At 37.1% G+C, this 21,059-nt stretch overlaps 1 protein-coding gene across 3 annotated transcripts in view; it reads left to right on the top strand.

The window, feature by feature from the left end:
• LOC124795076 overlaps positions 1 to 21,059 on the top strand; it is a 53,308-nt gene that overhangs the window by 20,081 nt on the left and 12,168 nt on the right. For 2 of the 3 annotated variants that reach the window (XM_047258890.1, XM_047258888.1), the window contains exon 2: positions 19,017 to 19,322. In XM_047258890.1, coding sequence (XP_047114846.1) covers positions 19,017 to 19,322 — 306 coding nt within the window. Of the gene's footprint in view, positions 1 to 17,903; positions 17,963 to 19,016; positions 19,323 to 21,059 lie in introns of those variants that run through there. The other variant, XM_047258891.1, reaches the window with a different exon arrangement.

Genomic DNA, 21,059 nt, shown 5'->3' with positions numbered 1-21,059 from the left:
AAGAGGCAGACATTAAATGTCAGTGGGAACCCGAGGTTCACCTATGGGCATTCCCCGTAAAATTAGATGTTACAGGTGAGTTGTGTTGTCAGAGGAATAGTGTGGAAGGAGAACTGCAGGATATTTCTGGGACACATGGACACATGTTGGTTGACAGTGTAGATCTGGTGGAACATAAGCAACGAAGCCCACCGCAATATAGACTGTGTGGAGTAGGGGACAGACATGTCTCATCGTTGGGATTTGTGGGCATAGATTTTTGCTTGGGTACAGTTCTGTTCAGATAATGTGTAGAGACTACATCACATGAGTGAGGGCTGTGGCATGATTCTGGCATTGGATTTCTTGTGTCAGCGTGCTAAAATCTGTCTTAAGCAACACAAGGTGGAGCTTGATGGAAATATGTTTCAGTTGGGTAGGGCTTCTACCATTGCAGCATTATTGTGAGGTGAGTCTGTCGAGTATGACAAACCATTTAAACCACAAGCAATCACACTAAGATTCATTTCAAACAGTTGTGTACCTAAGTGTACTAGGAAATCACTTTGGGTTAATTTTGAGTCTAACTTATTGGTAGGGATGTTGTGTGTGGTATAACTGATGAAAGTGAATGAAGTATTGGATCAGGTAGGTTGCTTAGTGAAAAGAAGTGTTGTACGCACGCAGGAGGTAAATAATGAAAAATGGTACCTGTGTTTGTGGATAATCTTAGTGCCAAGGGTTTAAGGTTAACAAATGGATTGTTGATTACTAATGTAGATATCCTGGAGGAGGAAGAGTGGGGCACAAAGGGTGTCAGACACAGACAGTCACAAAACACCAATGAAACTTCAATGCAAGGGAAAGTGAAGTGCCTAAAGGGGAAGAATTGTTGGAATTGAGAGATTATGAACACCTGAAAGCCATGACTGTAACAGATGCCTACCCTTTGCCGAACATTACGGAAACCATAGACTCTTTAGGCCAGTGCAAGTATTTGTCAACTATGGACTCGAGGAGTGTCTACAGTCAGCTAGAAGTCGCACTGGAGTACTGACCAAAAAACCTTTTCTTCACCCTTGGGGCATTATCAGTTCAGGAGGATGCCTTTCGGATTGAAGAATGCACATGCGGCATTTCAAAGGTTGTCAGTTGGAGTTTTCAGAGCCCTGAAACTACGTCAGATAATGGTGTACCTTGATGATATAATAATTTTTGTGAGTGATAAGGGGCAGTACATACAACGCCTAAGAGAAGTGTTCCTGAGATTGGGAGCTGTGAATTTAACCTTGATTACAGAGAAATGTAATTTTGTGTTGGAAGAGGTGGCATATCTTGGTCACACAATTATTAAGGATGGAGTCAGGACAGACCTGAGTCTGGTTAAAGCCATACATACATTTTCTGTTTCTGAATTGGCACAGTAAGTACAATCATTTCTTGGAGTTACGAATTATTAGAGCAGATTTGTAACAGGATTTGGAGGTGTTGCTAGACAGTTGACACAATGGCTAAAAAAAGGTTCAAACTTTGTTTGGTCAAAGAATTGTCAATGTGGTTTTAAGAAACTGAAAGAAGCCTTGACATCTAGTCTGATCTTGGTGTTTCCAAATTTCAATAAGGAATTCACTCTGTTGTGTGACGTGTCCAACTTTGCACTTGGTTGTGTGTTGTCTCAAGGAATAGATGGTAGAGGGCACCTGGTATGCAATTCTTCAAGGCAAATGAATACATCAAGAAGAATTACACCACAATGGGAAAAAGATTGAGCCTCTTCTATGGAATGACCTACTTAGAGTTTTGAGTGATAACAGATAATGCAGCATTGAAATAATTGCTGGGGTTGAAGTAAGTTGTACTAGGTTGACACGACGGGCAGTATGATTGAGTGAGTTTGATTTTGAGGTCAAACCTAAAGAAGGGAAAAAACATGGGAATGTAGATGTATTAAGTAGGAAAGTAATGGTGTTAGCTAAGTTGAGGGTTAGAGTATTACAGGAGACGCATGTTAACAAGTCACAGGAGATGTAGGTCTACCAACAGGAGAGTAGTGGATAGATAGATGTTGGAGAATAGGAAGTCAAGCATGGGCCAATATGTACGGAGTTGCATACAGTGCACATAGAGAGCAGATTTGTGTTGGACGAGAGTACCATTCCAGAGGTTACCTGAAGCATTAGCACCATTTCATTTGCTTGAGATTGATGTTTTAGGTCCTTTCAATAAAACACTTGCAGGGAATAAGTACATACTCACAATTATTGACCTTTTTGAGACGAGTGGAAATGGTTGCGATGCCCAACCAATAGGCAGCAACAGTGGTGCAAACACTAATAAACAATTGGATACTGAATTTTGGCATACCCGAGACTATAGCAACGGAACAGGGAACCAGCTTTATGATGGATTTGTTAGAGGAATTGTGTAAGCTTATGGAAGAACAGAAAGAGTGCATAGACCTATACGGAAGATGCTAGGATACTAAGTGAACACACACGTTCCAATTGAGATGTTTATTTAAGGTATGTGCTCTCAGCATACAACTCAGAATAGCACACAATGAATAGTCACCATATGAAGTAGTATGTGGTTGTAAGATACCATCACCATTCATCATGTTAGAAACAAGAAAGGTATGACAGGAGGATCAGTTAAGAGTTTGCGAGAGTAATAATGGACATATGGAACAGAGTGCCCAAGGCTAATACCAAGGGGCTAGAAAAGCAAAAAGAAATACTGAGCCATACAGCGAAAATAGTGCAATACAAGGTTGGGCGATAGGTAATGTTATCGACTTATTATACTCCAGAAGGGAAGACAAAACAACATTTTGCAAATCGTCGGGCCATATCAAGCTGTGGAAATGATGTCGCCAGTGAACATCAAGATTCAATTGCCAGTGAGGATGACAATTGTACATGTGAGACATTTGAAACCATTTTGAGGGGGTCCTGAAGTTATTCCATGAATTATGGATTTGGACCAGAAGGGAAAAGTGAAAAAGAAGGTGCAGAAGAGCAAGTGAGAAGGTTTAGATGAACCAATGAGAAGAAGTCCATATGCATTAAGGCCTAGAAGATAAGAGTAGATTTATAATTTTAAAAATTTTTTGGAACATTGTTCCAGGAAAACAGTGATCTAATAATAATATAATTTATTTATTAAACACAGCTGTGGCTGCATGTAAGTTGTCACTTTTTATTTTAGGATAACTGGTTTTGATATACTGCAGAATTCATCATCAGATCTACATTTCTTGGTGATAGTAGGAATCGCTGGTGTGGAGCAGTCCCATCTGTGCAAAAACAGACATAATGTCTTAGGGGATAACAGCAATCAGTGATTTTATAATGTTACTTAAAATCCGTCTTGATTGCAAATTTTTTATTCATATGACCGGTTTTGGTTCATTCAGAACCATCTTCAGATCTGATATTTCAGTTACAGGAGTAACCCGTCCAAATCTAGCAACTTTTTTAAGGTGCTACGTCACATAAAATTGGTTGGCAGAGTGCACATAATTTGTATTAATTATAACATTATTACCGACAGGTGGTGTCTGGTACATTTGTTCCATTCCATTTGCACATACTGTATTCAGTAGATCTTTTTTATATTAAAAATACTTAATTAAAATATGTAGATGTCAAGGTTAAAATCTGTACTTATCAGAATTAAGAAACAGTAAAATTATCATTTTTATACGATCTAAAAAACATAGGGCGATTTATATATCCATGGTGCTGGTGTGAACTTGTTTTCCTCAACGGTCTGCTTCCGTGGTTCCCGCCATTTCGGTGTTGTGCCGCAGTCCGCTCAGTCGTCTGATGTCCATCGCCGCGGGCAAGAGGGCCGCACAGGAGGGTCCCGTCAACGACGCCAGGCGCTGCACGCGTCCTCCGGCTTCTCCACCGCGCACCATCTCTCATCCCTCGGCCTGGATCTCCACAAGCAACAGTTGTCATCTTAGTAGGTCATCATAAATGCTAAAATAGGCGTTATGATTGAATTCGCTTTACTCGTTGAGGATTAAATCCGGATCTTTATTTTTGTGGGTGTATATTTCAATTTCTTCCAAACTGTTAAGAAACCGTCCCTTATGAGCTCTATGCAGGATGTCTAAATTGTGTTCAATGTTCGTGACAGTGCTTTGTCGCAGCCATATGCGCCCCAAAAGCTGTTTTGTTTTGAGAGTAGGTGTGCTCCCTGAATCTGGTTTCAAAGTTCCTACCAGTCTGCGCTATATATTGTTTACAGCAGTCATTACATTTGATCTTATATACACCTGAATCCTGAAATTTATTCCTACTATTACATATTCTATGCCGGAGCTTCAATTTTAACGTGTTATTTGTTCGGAACCCTATTTTAACGTCGGATTTACGAAAGCATCTTTCAATTTTATCTATAATTCTTCCATTGTAAGTGAGAGCTACATATTCTTTCTTGTTGTTCGTCTTAACTGCGACTTCCTTGTATTTGTTCCATTTGCCTCCTCTTTATCTTCCTATAAATATTCATGACCTGCTTACACATATATCCGTTCGCTACGGCCACTTGCTTTAAAATACTTTTCTCTGCAATATTAGGATTTTCATCAAAGAATTTGTTTTCTAAGTGATTTACAAAAATGTCAGCCAGCGCCCCAGCTAAACTGTTCCTCATTGCCAGCCCATCTTTCTGTTGATAAATTTTACCATTGAAAATAAAGTAATTGAATGACAAGGCTTGTTCCAACTCCTTTTCTACTTCCTGTTGGCTTAGTGACAATCTTAGTAGCCTGTATACCATCGAGGTAAAATATGCCCATTTGTATCGCGGTGACAAGAGCGCTCATTGATAACTAAATCTGTACACGTAGGTTTTCTGAATATGCTAAATTCATGCTTCCCATCTTTCTTAATTAGTGTTAAATCTAAGTAATCTATACGGTTGTTTTCTTCAAATTCCATGGTGAATCAAATTTTCGGGTGTTGAGAGCTCATTTTTTGTACTAAGTTTTCGATATCATTTTTATCTCCTTTGTATAATAAAATGGAGTCATCAACATATCTCCAGTAATATACAATTTTCTCTGCAATATTAGGATTTTCATCAAAGAATTTGTTTTCTAAGTGATTTACAAAAATGTCAGCCAGCGCCCCAGCTAAACTGTTCCTCATTGCCAGCCCGTCTTTCTGTTGATAAATTTTACCATTGAAAATAAAGTAATTGAATGACAAGGCTTGTTCCAACTTTTCCACTAGTTCAATCACGTCCCCCAGTGCCAATTTACCATGAGTGAAGAGATTGTTCTTAATGATCTCAATTGTTTCTTTTACGGGAGTGTTTGTGTACAGATTGGTGATATCCAATGAAGCTAGTGACGCATTCTGAGGTATAAGTACATCTTTAATTTGCTCGGCAAGTTCGTAGCTGTTGCTAATGTTGAAAGTCCGACGATATCTATATGCCGCCTTCAATCTTATTTAGCTCTTTATTTAATTTATAACTTGGGCTGCTGGTATTATTAACGATTGGGCGAATCGATTTTTCAAGTTTATGGAGCTTTATCTGTGACCGTAATTCGGGGATTCGCGGATTCATTACTTTCAGTTTAAACTTTTCCTCTTCTGTGAATAGAAACACACTTATCTATTCGTTTCCTTATTTCTGTTTGAAATTTCTTGATTGGATCTTTCTTGACTTCTACTATTTTGTTTTCCATAAAGAACTTTTCAGTTTTCTCTATATAGTCTGTATCATGTATTAAAACCATAGTGCCGCCCTTATCTGCCTTTGTGACAATAGCCTTACGTGATTCTAACTTCTTATTCAAGCCCTTAAGAGTTAGTAGTTCATTTCTGTTCTTGTGAGCAGAGTGCATTTCATCTATAATCGACTTCTTTATACTTTAACTGCCGTGTTGGTCTGTTCGTACCTATTCATATTTGCGATATCACATGCAATTTTCACTTCTGCGACAGTCTTTTTTATTGTATTTGAGTTAATTCCGGGATTTAGGTTATATTGCAGCCCATTATTTAAAAGGTTCTGCTCATCCTTTGTTAATTCTATCTCAGTTAAGTTCACAACCCTCTCACAAAAAGTATGCAACTTTTTATACGCCGTTTCGTTATCAATGTTAAAATCTACACCTAGGTTAAAAAGCTTCTTTTGCTGTCTGTTTAGAGTTAATTCTCGCTCCCTGTCACTTCTATTTTCAATCTCTCTCTTACATATGTGAACTGTAATGGAGATAAAATGTCACCTAAAATCAAGTGAAGATTAAAAGCTTCTCTATTTAACTTGTCTTTCATTTTATATGCTTCTCGAATTTGAGTTTTAACCCATAATACTTCACTTTTACGTTTTACTATTTGTGCTATGTTTGACATATTCCTGACTTTTACTTTTGCGTAATTAGGAGTAATCCCTGCATCTAAGCATGTTTTGTTAAATTTTATTTTCAAGTTTTCTTTCATTATCTTTCTCCTAATACGTAAGAACTTCGTAATGTATCCCGAAGCCTGACGTGGCACAAACTTTCCAAAAACAGACATAATGTCTTATGGGATAACAGCAATCAGTGATTTTATAACGTTACTTAAAATACGTCTTGATTGCAAGGCTATCGTCACAAAGGCAGATAAGGGCGGCACTATGGTTTTAATACATGATACAGACTATATAGAGAAAACTGAAAAGTTCTTTATGGAAAACGAAATAGTAAAAGTCAAGAAAGATCCAACCAAGAAATTTCAAACAGAAATAAGGAAACAAATAGATAACAGTGTGTTTCTATGCACAGAGGAGGAAAAGTTTAAATCTGCGAATCCCCGAATTACGGTCACAAATAAAGCTCCATAAAGTTGAAAAATCGATTCGCCCAATCGTTAATAATACCAGCAGCCCAAGTTATAAATTAAATAAAGAGATAAATAACAGACTGAAGGCAGCATAGACATATCGTCGGACTTTCAACATTAGCAACAGCTACGAATTTGCCGAGCAAGTTAAAGACGTACTTATACCTCAGAATGCGTCACTAGCTTCATTGGATATCACCAATCTGTACACAAACATTCCCGTAAAAGAAACGATTGAGATCCTTAAGAACAATCTCCTCACTCATGATAAACTGGCACTGGGGGACGTGATTGAACTAGTGGAAAAGTTGGAACAAGCCTTGTCGTTCAATTACTTTATTTTCAATGGTAAAATTTATCAACAGAAAGATGGGCTGGCAATGAGGAACAGTTTAGCTGGGGCGCTGGCTGACATTTTTGTAAATCACTTAGAAAACAAATTCTTTGATGAAAATCCTAATATTGCAGAGAAAAGTATTTTAAAGCAAGTGGCCGTAGCGAACGGATATATGTGTAAGCAGGTCATGAATATTTATAGGAAGATAAAGAGGAGGCAAATGGAACAAATACAAGGAAGTCGCAGTTAAGACGAACAACAAGAAAGAATATGTAGCTCTCACTTACAATGGAAGAATTATAGATAAAATTGAAAGATGCTTTCGTAAATCCGACGTTAAAATAGGGTTCCGAACAAATAACACGTTAAAATTGAAGCTCCGGCATAGAATATGTAATAGTAGGAATAAATTTCAGGATTCAGGTGTATATAAGATCAAATGTAATGACTGCTGTAAACAATATATAGCGCAGACTGGTAGGAACTTTGAAACCAGATTCAGGGAGCACACCTACTCTCAAAACAAAACAGCTTTTGGGGCGCATATGGCTGCGACAAAGCACTGTCACGAACATTGAACACAATTTAGACATCCTGCATAGAGCTCATAAGGGACGGTTTCTTAACAGTTTGGAAGAAATTGAAATATACACCCACAAAAATAAAGATCCGGATTTAATCCTCAACGAGTAAAGCGAATTCAATCATAACGCCTATTTTAGCATTTATGATGACCTACTAAGATGACAACTGTTGCTTGTGGAGATCCAGGCCGAGGGATGAGAGATGGTGTGCGGTGGAGAAGCCGGAAGACGCGTGTAGCGCCTGGCGTCGTTGACGGGGCCCTCCTGTGCGGCCCTCTTGCCCGCGGCGATGGACATCAGACGACTGAGCAGACTGCGGCACAACACCGAAATGGCGGGAACCACGGAAGCAGACCGTTGAGGAAAACAAGTTCACACCAGCACCATGGATATATAAATCAACCTATGTTTTTTAGATCGTATAAAAATGATAGTTTTACTGTTTTTCAATTTGGATAAGTACAGATTTTAACCTTGACATCTACATATTTTAATTAAGTGTTTTTAATATAAAAAAGATCTATTGAATACCGTATGTGCAAATGGAATGGAACAAATGTACCAGACGCCACCTGTCGGTAATAGTGTTATAATTAATATAAATGACGTGCACTCTGCCAACCAATTTTATGTGACGTAGCATGTGAAAGTTGCTAGATTTGAACAGGTTACTCCTGTAACTGAAATATCAGATCTGAAGATGGTTCTGAATGAACCAAAACCGGTCATATGAATAAAATATTTGCAATCAAGACGGATTTTAAATAACATTATAAAGTCCCATCTGTGCTGGTGCGCTCTCCATGCTAGCATGGACAGGCCTGCTCCATGCCAGCAATTCCTACTATCACCAAGGAATGTAGATCTGATGATTATCTCTGTACTAGATTGAAACCAGTCATCTAAAAATAGAAAGTAACAACTTATATGTGACCACTAGTGTATTTACTAAATAAAATAGTAGATTTATGTTTTGTGTTTGTTAGAAATAAGCATAGCATAAGGTATAGCTCAGGCGAGATGAAATGCTTCGGGGCAGTGGGGGACTGTAGGGGGAGGTTAGGTCTGTCAGGAGACAAGATAGTGTGGACCATAACCATGCTACTGATTGTCATCAAAGTAGTAGCCACTTGTTTCAAACAGGGGAAGCTCATAGCTGTAAAAAGTAAGAGCTAGATGGAAGAGGATTGTAGATAAATGGGACATATGTGAAATGGTGAGTCCAACTTACCCTCTATCAGCCACAATTTTGTGAATAACCCATCTGAGCCTTTCACAGCCTCAATTGTATTGGAAAGAGAAACCTATGGACATGTTACCAGCTGTGAATCCGACAATACTGAACTAGACCTTAGGACCTGAGTTAATTCAATCCATTGACAAACTCATTATCAAGGGGGAAGGACAAGTCTCTGTGGAGACATGGACAGCATGTGTATCAATACAGGGAGATCCAGTACCAAAGAGAAACAACATTGACCATAATTACACCAGGTACTGCAGTGACACTCACTCTACTAAGCTTAGCCTTTGTCTACATGTACACGAAGTGAAGTGTGGATCCAGAATGATTGGTTTCCCAGAGGCTAGGCGGCAGTAAAGTGAACTATAACTGTTAGTTAAGCTAAAATGAGCTGAAGGAGCTTGGGTGAAGTAGTGCTCAAGAGAATGTAATGATTAATCTTGGAAAAAGATGGACCAGAGCTGTATATTAACGACATAGGAGACAATCTGAGTAGCTGTCTTAGATTGTTTGCAGATGATGCTGTCATTTACCATCTTGTAAAGTCATCAGATGATCAAAACGACTTGCAAAATGATTTAGATAAGATATCTGTATGGTGCAAAAAGTGGCAATTGACCCTGAATAAAGAAAAGTATGAGGTTATTCACATGAGTACTAAAAGAAATCAGCTAAATTTCAATTATGTGATAAGTCACACAAATCTGAGGGCTGTAAATTCAACTAAATACTTAGGGATTACAATTACAAATAACCTAAATTGGAATGATCACATAGATAATATTGTGAGTAGAGCAAACCAAAGACTGCGATTCATTGGCAGAACACTTAGAAGGTGCAACATGTAAAGAGACTACTTACACTACGCTTGTCTGCCCTATTCTGGAGTATTGCTGTGCGGTGTGGGATCCGCATCAGGTGGGACTGACGGATGACATCAAAAAAGTACAAAGAAGGGCAGCTCGTTTTGTATTATCATGAAATAGGGGAGATAGGGTCACAGGCACATGATACGTGAATTGCAGTGGCAATCATTAAAACAAAGGCGTTTTTCGTTGCGATGGGATCTTCTCATGAAATTTCAATCATCAGTTTTCTCCTCCGATTGCAAAAACATTCTGTTGGAACACACCTACATAGGGACAAATGGTCATCATGATAAAATAAGAGAAATCAGGGCCTGCACAGAAAAATTTAAGTGCTCGTTTTTCCCACGTGCCGTTCGAGAGTGGAACGGTAGAGAGACAGCATGAAGTTGGTTCATTGAACCCTCTGCCAGGCTCTTTATTGTGAATAGCAGAGTAATCACTTAGATGTAGATAACCACGGAGCTGTGACACATGAGGTGCCATCCGGAATGCTGTTCGACTCTGCGACAAACCACGGACCAGTCACATCAGGCCAGCAGTGGCCCTGGGAAACAGTTTGCCAGTCATCCACACAGAGCAGTGGGTTATGGCAATTGTGTCACCTGCCCACCACCTGCTGGACAGAGCTGTTTCACCAAAACACTCACAGCCATGTCCACCATAACCAGAGTCATCGCTGATAGAGGCAGCTGCATCACACACCACTGCTCCACTGCTCAGCCAAAGCCACAGTTTGTTAGCATTGCTGGATGACACACACTGGAAGCTGCTGGATGCGTCAGCATTGCTGCCATTGCCTGTATTGAACCACAGTAGGGAATCATAATAAAGATATTTTGGAACGTCTGGTTGTTTATCTGGTGCCACATATATCTCTGCACCTCTCTGCCTCCAATCCTTTTCAGACAGGGCTACAGCTTTTCCCTGATTAAATTTCCTCATAGATAAGTGCATCATCTGCAAAAGAAGTGGTCGTAGCACCATGACTGCAACAATTCAATTTATTCTGAGAGTTCTTGACAAAATTGATGAAGGCATGCAAGTAGCTGGAGTTTTCCTAGACCTATCAAAGGCTTTTGATAGGGTTGATCAAGGTACTTCTGTCAAAACTGACCATAGATGGCATAAGTGGAAAACTATTGCACCTCATCACATCATATTTAAAAATCAGAAGACAGTGTACCTCAGTCTCACACAATAATGGAGAAACATTAAAAAGGTATACATCAAGGGTCAGGAATATTAAATTTGGTGTGCCTCAGGGATCAATAAGTGTTCCCTTCCTTTTTATATGTTACGTCAATGACTTTCCAGAGATAGTAAAAAGTGATACCTTCATTACAATGTATGCAGATGACACTTCAGGCCTTTGTTGGGGAAATGATATTCTTAATCTCGGCATAGAGGTAAAAAATTTATAGATATTCCAAAGGAAAAGTTTGAAAATGACAATCTATAAGTCAACTTACAAAAAACAAATTTAATCCCCTTCAATGTTGGTGATTTGCAAATTTTATTGATTCTCAAGATAGTAATATTGTAGGGAAAATCTGCGGTGAGTGTAAATTCGTAGGTATATGCATAGATAGCAAACTACTATGGATACAACAAACTGACAATGTATGTGCAAGGCCATCATCTAACCTATATGTTTTAAGAAGGATAGCTCCATATGTCAGTACGCAAACAATGGTTTAATACATCCATTTCTAGCATATGGTAGTGGTTTGTGGGGGCGGGGCTTCCAAAACTCGTGTAAACCGAGTATTTAAACTCCAGAAAAGAGCCTTGAGAATATTAGGCAAAAAAGATGCTAGAACATCATGTAAGGGATTGTTTATAGAATTTAAAATTCTGACTATCTATTCGATGTACATGTTTGAAACAATAGTATTAACAGTAGAAGATAAGAAATATACCTGTCGTAATGCAGAAATTCATGATCACAATACTAGACAAGCACAAAATTACCATATGATACACAGAAGACTGAAAAAAAAACTGCAAACAGTCCATTTATTAATGGAGCAAAATACTTCAATGCACTGCCAAATGAACTGGAGAGACATTCAAAAAACATCTAAAATCATGGCTCATTGAGCAGTGCTTCTATAGCCTACTGTAGAAACTAAAATATAAAGTATTATTATGTCAAATAATTTGGACTACATTCTTAAGTTGCTATTATAAAGTAAAATTAGATTGTATACTGTCGTATTGTACTACCATTTGCTATGCAAGTAATTACATGTTTCACGCAAATAAATTACAAAGAAAATGAGACTGAGATTATGTCACAATATCACTTCGGTGTTCTTCACCTTTTTCCTTGTTAATCTTAAATAACTGTAGTGGTTGCTAGTTATGAATATATGCTGTTATGATGTAATCATCAGATCTACCTTTAACAGAAAAGTTCTGGCTGCGTGCACACATACATCGCGGGAGGGGGGGGGGGGGGGGGGAGTAGTCGCACATGCACTTCGTGATCAGTAGGGCTAAGATTTTTGTGATAGGGCATATATTTTTCAGTAAGATCAACATCTTACTTAAATACATATAAACACTTGTTATGAAAAAACTAAATTAATTACAGTAAGTTGTTGAGTCATATATTTGCATATTGCCATATATCTCATTGTAGTAAGCAGCCTGAGTGGGCATGTTTGTTATATTTTCAATCTTTCAAAAAGTAAAGAGCTTTTCTCATACAATTTCTGTTTTCTGTCTTACATTTCTCAAAATTGCACCTCTCATTTTGTTTCCTGGAGAATGGCAAATATCTACCTTCCTCCCCTATTTCATTTGAATCAACAGTAAGAACTTCACTCTTACACAACAGAGAGTTTATGTAGCCTATTGTTACTCTGTGAGCAGGTGGTTACTTAAGCAGAACTGGACCCTGGACTGCATACGAGTGTCTCATTGTGTTACCCAATGTTGTTGAAGTTGGAATTGTGTGCAGTGTAGTTTAGAAAAAAATACCTAAGTGAAGCAAAATATTCAAGTAAAATTACAACAGTTTGTGTCTCAAAATGGTGAGAGAATATTTTCAACTGATAGTAAAATACTGTACTGTGAACTGTACGATGTAGGAGTAGGGGAATCTCGGCCAGTGAAGAACTTTGTGCAGCTTTCCTATGTGCCAACTTTCTATTAAGTAAACTGAAGCATCCTAAATTCTGTAAATTCTTAGAAAAATACAGTCAAATATCTTCATGACTGGGGACTGATGACCTCAGATGTTAAGTCTCATAGTGCTCAGAGCCACCTCTTCATGATTCTTCCACATTAAGAATGGACTACATCAATCAGTCTGTGAAAAAACAATGCAACAAATTAGACAATGGTTTGCAAATAAAAAAATGTGGGCATCAACTGATGAAACCACAGACTCCACGGGAAGGTATATTTCAAGTGTCATTGTGGGAACTTTGGAAGATGATCCAAGCAAAAAGTTTGTAAGAAACTGTGAACATTTAGAAAAACTAAATTTTTGCTCCATTAGTAAACTGTTTGACAGATATAAGTGTACCACATGGTCCACAGCATGACAATGTACTACTCTTTGTAACGGATGCTGCGCCTTATGTTGTATATTATACAGTAAAATGGTGCATGTAACTTTTTTTAGCTCCCACTTTACATGGAGCTGCAGAATGGTTCGTAGTAAGTTCAGTGATATTGGCAGATTTAATGGGTGTGCCAAAAAGATACTTTTGAAAGCTCCATCATGTGTTGCAGCATTTAAATTGTTAGTTCCAGACGTTTCCTTATCACCATCTCCCATATTAACAAGGTGGAGGTCCTGGACTGATGCCTGCAACTATTATTACCCGATTTTTAATGCCATGAAAATCATCATTGATTTGTTTGATAGCAGTGGAGACTCTTCAGTTGAACTAGCCCAAGAATTATTTTCTAATGCTGAAGTTTCAGGCAAACTTTTGTACATAAAATCAAATTTTCCATTTATTCCTGCTTGCATAACTGATTTGGAGCAGTAAGATGAGCCTCTAGTAGAGCAAGTGAAAAAAATTGAGAGTAAATTAGAAACTGTTCATCTTAACGTGAGAAAAGAAAATGGGAAAGATCTTAAAAGAAAAGAAGGTTATCAACCACTGTGTTCCATTTCGATGATTTTGTTGGGGAAGAACTCTGTCTTAGTCATATAGATTTAGTGTTAAATTATATTGTCCATTTTGAATACACTCTTCTTGTGTCACCTGTTATAGAATATGTTTTTGAAAGTGCAAGGCTTTGTTGGCAGACAATAGGAAATGATTTTTACTTGAAAATTTTCACAAGGTATTCATTGTATATCATAACTCAGAGCTCAAAAATTGAAATAAAATGAGGATGTAAGAAAACACATCATAGGCTAATTATGTTCTGATAATATTTATAAAAAGCTTACAACAATGTCAAATTCCATAGTTTAGCTAGTTTCTCATAAACATTTCATTCTTAAATAAATAGTTCATTATCATAAACTGACATACTAATTTACTTTACTACAGAAATTTTACCTCATTTTAATGTTGTTAGGTCATATATTTGTGTCAATTTTTGGTCATAACAACATTTTTTGTGCATATTATGGCGATTTTTATGTTATAAAAATCATAGCCCTAGTGATCAGCCATGTATGTATTACAGATTGGTCATCACAGATATTACAGCTTGGTCATCAGGAGGAGCATTTGCAGTTGATAACCAAAAATGTACACTGGACAGCAGATCAATTGAGGGAAGGAAATATCCTATTTAAAAATAAGTCTTGATTTAGCTTCCCAAGTAACAGCAGCTATTCTTTGATGTGATTAGAAATAGGAACCTGTTACTATCCATCGAGTATCTGTGAAAGAGAGGCATTCACACAAAGCATAATTTTGTGTAGTTTACCATATCTTTAGGTAGGCTCACAAACTTTTATATCTTTCCACATGGAACTGTTGGTGTATAGGACTACATTGATGTCATCCATGGTTCTTAGGTACATCTTATATTAAAACAATAGATGACAATCTTATGCCACAAGACAGCAACAATTGACCACATGGGTTTGTCTGACGGATGAATACTTTAAACAACCAAGAAAGAGGTGAATAAAGGGATCAACTCAGTCTCAGGGCTGGAATCCTGTAGAGCATGTTTGTTTATTTGGTTCATGAAATTATCTTTTAGTATATTGTTTGTTCATATGATATATGACAAGGGGTAAATATAATTACTTTATGATTACAGTAGTCATTGTGACTGCATGACGTAATAACGTAAATCAACATACTACATTGCTTCCACATGTGACTGCAGTAATTATTAAGTGAGGCAATGGGATCAACATTATCAAAGTAATATATAAAGTGATATAATACATAATTAACAATATTTTGCAAATGAAGTTTACTTATGATATTGTTCCAGAAATTCAGGTACAGAGTAGAAACAGTGGTCAAGCAAGAACTGTTTCAACTTTACGTTAAATGTATTTCATGTCAGTATGTTTTTTAAGTGAGAAGACAGGTGGTATGTATAATATAATTCCTGTATGGTGCAGTAATCTTTTGTATAAGTTCTTACTTACTGTGTTTGTGTGTAGGTAAGCTTCTGCTTAGTTTCATATGTGTGTAACTCAAGGATATTTAGTGTAAGATCAGTGTCCAGTGGGAAACTCAGCCAGGCAAGTACTGAAGATGTTAAAAAAGTTCAAGATACTCACAAAAGTAAAGTGAAAAATAATGTTAGTATATTTCATCAAAATATTGGGGGACTGAGGAATAAAACTGATGAGCTTCTGCTTTGTTTAGAAGATATAGAAACTGAGAATGTAATAGATGTACTATGCCTGTCTGAGCATCACATTGTCACTGATATGCAAAAGGCTAGCATCAATGGGTACAAATTAGCTGCACATGTAAATAGAGATAATATGATAAGAGGAGGAGTTGCCATATATGTCAAAAGCTTCCACAGTGTAAAAAATTTAGAAACTAAAAAAATTTGTATAGAGCAACATATGGAAGCATGTGCCACTGAACTAAAACTAAATGATGGCACTTTCATAATTGTAACAGCGTATAGGTCCCCCTCAGGGAATTTCCAGCTATTTCTAGAAAACTTGGATGCTTTGTTGTGCTATCTGTCAGACAGGGAGAAGCAAATTATCATTTGTGGGGATTTCAATGTTGATTCCCTGAGAGAGTGTAATAGGAAGAATGACCTTGTAGTATTACTCAGTTCTTTCAATTTGAGCTCCGTCATTGATTTTCCTACTCGGACAACAAAGAACAGCAGGACATTGATAGATAACTTTTTTATAGACCAAGATAAGTTTAAGGACATAAATGCTTATCCTGTTGAGAATGGTCTTTCAGATCATGGTGCACAGCTAGTTACAGTGCATGACATAGCTCCATGCAGTATATCAAATCAGAATTTCAAAGTAGTGCGTTCAATCAACAATATAAATATTGCAAACTTTAGGGAAAGCCTAAAGCAGCTAGACTGGGATGAAGTGTATATGGAACCCGATGCAAACTTGAAATATAACTTATTTCACGATACATTTTTAAGGGTATTTGAAAATTGTTTTCCCAAGAAAATAGTTAAACATAATTCCAAGAAAACATATAAAAAAACCTTGGCTAACTAAAGAAAATAAGAATATCTTGCAACTGTAAAAGAGAACTGTATCTAACGGCAAGAGGGAGTACTGACCCCGAAATTGTTCAGTATTATAAAAACTATTGTGCGGTAATAAGAAAAGTTATTAAAAAGTCCAGAAGCATGTGTATCATGTCAGAGATCAGTAACTCTGATAATAAAATTAAAGCAATTTGGAAATTATTGAAAGGGAAACAGGGCAACTAAGAGCACAGGAAGACTTTAGTGCCATAAAACTGAATGACAAGTGTCCTAACAAACAATCAGAAATTGAAAATATTTTCAATAATCATTTTTTAAATGTTGTGGAGAAAATAGGATCTAGATCTTCACTAGAAGAGGCAAGGCTTCTAATAGAAGAGGCCATACCTGTGCATTTTGAAACAACTGTATTTCCACCAATCTCTCCCTCTGAAATCAGTAAAATAATAAACTCACTGAAAAGTAAAAGCTCTTACAGAATTGATGGCATTTACAGCAAGATACTTAAAGATTGTTCCCCACAGATAAGTAGGATTCTCAGCCACGTATGTAATAGCTCTTTGGAGCAGGGTGTTTTCCCCGATAGACTGAAATATGCCATTGTAAAACCATTGCATAAAAAGGGGGATACGTCGGATATCAACAACTATCGCCCAATCTCTCTTCCGACAGCTCTATCAAAAATTTTTGAGAAAGTAATGTATTCAAGAGTAGCCTCCCATATTTGTAAAAATAAAGTACTAACAAAATGTCAGTTTGGTTTTCAGAAAGGCTTTTCAACAGAAAATGCTATATACGCTTTCACTGATCAAATATTAAATGCTCTGAATAACCGGACATCACCCATTGGTATTTTTTGTGATCTCTCAAAGGCCTTTGATTGTGTAAATCATGGAATTCTTTTAGATAAGCTAAATCATTATGGCTTGAGGGGGGCAGTGCACAAATGGTTTAATTCATACTTAACTGGAAGAATGCAGAAAGATGAAATAAGTGGTTCATGTAATGTTAAAACAACAGCTGATTCCTCAAACTGGGGGGGCTATCAAGTACGGGATCCCACAGGGTTCGGTCTTAGGTCCTTTACTGTTCTTGGTATACATTAATGACTTACCATTCCACATTGATGAAGATGCAAAGTTAGTTCTTTTTGCGGATGATAAAAGTATAGTAATAACATCTAAAAACCAAGAACTAAGTGATGTAATTGTAAATGATGTTTTTCACAAAATTATTAAGTGGTTCTCAGCAAACGGACTCTCTTTAAATTTTGATAAAACACAGTATATACAGTTCCGTACAGTAAATGGCACAACTCCAGTAATAAATATAGACTTTGAACAGAAGTCTGTAGCTAAGGTAGAATTTTCAAAATTTTTAGGTGTGTCCATTGATGAGAGGTTAAACTGGAAGCAACACATTGATGGTCTGCTGAAACATCTGAGCTCAGCTAAGTATGCTATTAGGGTTATTGCAAATTTTGGTGATAAGAATCTCAGTAAATTAGCTTACTATGCCTACTTTCATTCACTGCTTTCGTATGGCATCATATTCTGCAGTAATTCATCATTGAGTAGAAAAGTATTCATTGCTCAAAAACGTGTAATCAGAATAATTGCTGGAGCCCACCCACGGTCATCCTGCAGACATCTATTTAACGATCTAGGGATCCTCACAGTATATATATTCACTTCTGAAATTTGTTGTTAATAATCCAACCCAATTCAAAAGTAATTGCAGTGTCCTTAGCTATAACACCAGGAGAAAGGATGATCTTCACTATGCAGGGTTAAATCTGACTTTGGCACAGAAACGGGTAAATTATGCTGCCACTAAAGTCTTTGGTCACCTACCAAACAGCATCAAAAGCCTGACAGATATTCAACCAACATTTAAAAATAAATTAAAAGAATTTCTAGATGACAACTCATTCTACTCATTGGGTGAATTTTTAGATATAAATTAAGGGAGGGGAAAAAAAACCTAACTTAAACATTAGTGTCATGCAATATTTTGTGTAATGTAATATCTTGTACAGACATCTTTTATTAACCTGATACGTTCCACATCATTACGAAGTGTCGTAGTCATGATCTATGGAACATGTATTAATCTAATCTAATCTAGCTGTGGAAGGCAACTTATATTCAGCTCTCATTGACACCATCATTAAAAGCTTGTGTTATGCTACTCCAGGCAGCAAAAAATGCCTCTTGATCTAACACAACCATTTTGTTACTACAGATTTGTTGTAAGTGGTTTGAACATTTTTGGCCTCATTGCGATGTTGTGTGTTCTAACACTGGCTGAGTTACCTGACGGGTAAGAGTCATAAAAGCTGAGAATTTCAGAGACCAAAGACATAAATAATGTGTAACTACCTTATGAGGTTCATTTGTGAGAAAGTGCTTTTTATGACTATTATTGTTACATATTATTAACCTCTTATAAATATAATTCATTCACATTTTTGGAGGATTTATGGACAAATGTATTCATTCTTTGCAGATGTCAGCTGACGTCTGTGCAGTACTAGGCCCAGAAGTTTCTGAATGTTTAACAGCTGTAGTAGAGAAACATGGCTCTGATGGATCAGGATGCACGATACTGGACTGTCTGGCTGCACGAGACTTGCTGTCAGGAGATCGTGCTGTTTGCCTTGTGTGCTTGATGCATACCACAGTGCACCACCGTAATGTGTTGGCACGTCTTGGTGTCCCCAAACCAGAAACACATGCAGCTTTATATTTCGTTGATGCCCTTTCACAGCTGGGCAGCATTTCAGGTTGCTCTCCTGATGACCTTTTCTCACAGGTATCAAATACATCATACTGTTCCTATATGTTCATTTTACTAGGGATACAATGTTTTCTGTCATTATTTATTATTATTATCATCATCATCATCATTGAAGATGTGTCAAAAGTACATTTCAGACTAGGTACTTCATAGACAATTAAGAAGAATGGAGGATGAGAGAAATACAACAACACACAGAATTTTTGAGGAAATAGTAGAAATTTTTTAGTTTCCAAACATTGTGGATGCAAAATGCTAAATTCTTTGTAAATCTGACTCGATTTTGTAATTACTGAAATAACATTAATACCCTCTCAACCCTTGGAACTGTCATTTTGTTTCATTGTGCCTCCTTCTTCCCTTCTAGGCTTTTTACATTCTAGAGTGTATGGGAATAATTATACTGTTCTACAAAAAAAAAAAAAAACTTTTTTCTATTTCTGATAAAGAATATTGTGATCCTAGTTGTATTTTGAGTGCTGAATTGAAAACTGTTTTTGGTTTTTTTCTGTCAGGGATAGTTTATGAGTAATCACAATTTTATTTCTCTTTTCAGTTTCTGATATAGTGTAGCAAACGTGATGTGAAATTCGACAAACAAATGCACATCTTTATGATGTTATAAGTTCATCACATTAATGAAGGGTGGGATCTAACATATAACACAGTAACCTTTGTGTATACACTTTGAATCATTTATTTGACATGAGAAATTAAAGAAAATTGACAAACAATGAACCACTGCCTTGTAATCCACATCACTTTTTTCTCCTGTATTGTGAATCTTTCTTCTCTCGAATGATATTCCAGCAATAATCTGCTAACATAGAAGGTACCCACTTCCCTTCATAGTGCCTTTCTATGGTAGAAATGTCTTTATGGAATCTTTCCCCATGTTCATCCGATACGTCACTACAACTCTCTGTGAAGCAGTCCAGATGAGAGTCCATCATATGTACCTTCAAAGACATATTGCACCCCAAATCCTGATTTGCTTTGATCATATCCTTCACCATTGCTTTGTAGTTAGTAGCTCTTCTTCTTCCGAGGAAGTTTTCCGACACCATCTTGAAACAGTCCCATGCGGTTTTTTCTTTATCAGTTAAACATGCTTCAAAATTTGCATCTTTCTGCAGCTCCCTGATTTTTGGGCCCACAAATACATCTTCCTTTATTTTTGCAGCTGAAAGATGGGGGGAATTTGGTAGCTAGATATGCAAACCCACAGCCTGTTGGATCCATGGCCTTCACGAATTTTTTCATCGGGCCAAGTTTGATGTGAAGCAATGGAAGTAGTATATATTCAGGAGCTATTCAGACTTTCACGTTGTACATTCTTTTCGTCAACTTTCCATCTTTGCCTAGGCCATTTCCTTTTCACATAGTGAGAATTTTGGTCTCGACTATCCCACTCGCAAAGAAAACAGGCATACTTTGTGTAGCCTTGTTGCATTCCCAGTACCATAGCAATTACCTTGAAATCTGCACATATTTTCCATTTGTGTTCATTGTATTTTAATGAATTTAGCATCCTTTGTACGAATTTGTAATTCTCTTTTGTCAAACTAGCGTAAGCTACTGGAACAGAGGGTATTTTATTTCCGTTATGGAGCAAAACACCCTTCAGACTTGTTTTCGATGCATCTATGAAAAGTCTCCACGCCTGTGAAATATAAGTGAAGTTCAGCACTTCCATCAGGCCAGCAACATCATTGCAAAATGTCAGTGCTTCGTCAGTTGAAAAATAAGAAA

The sequence above is a fragment of the Schistocerca piceifrons genome, chromosome 4 (assembly GCF_021461385.2).
Source record: "Schistocerca piceifrons isolate TAMUIC-IGC-003096 chromosome 4, iqSchPice1.1, whole genome shotgun sequence".
NCBI lineage: Eukaryota > Metazoa > Arthropoda > Insecta > Orthoptera > Acrididae > Schistocerca > Schistocerca piceifrons.
This window is presented reverse-complemented; position numbering and strand designations above follow the sequence as displayed.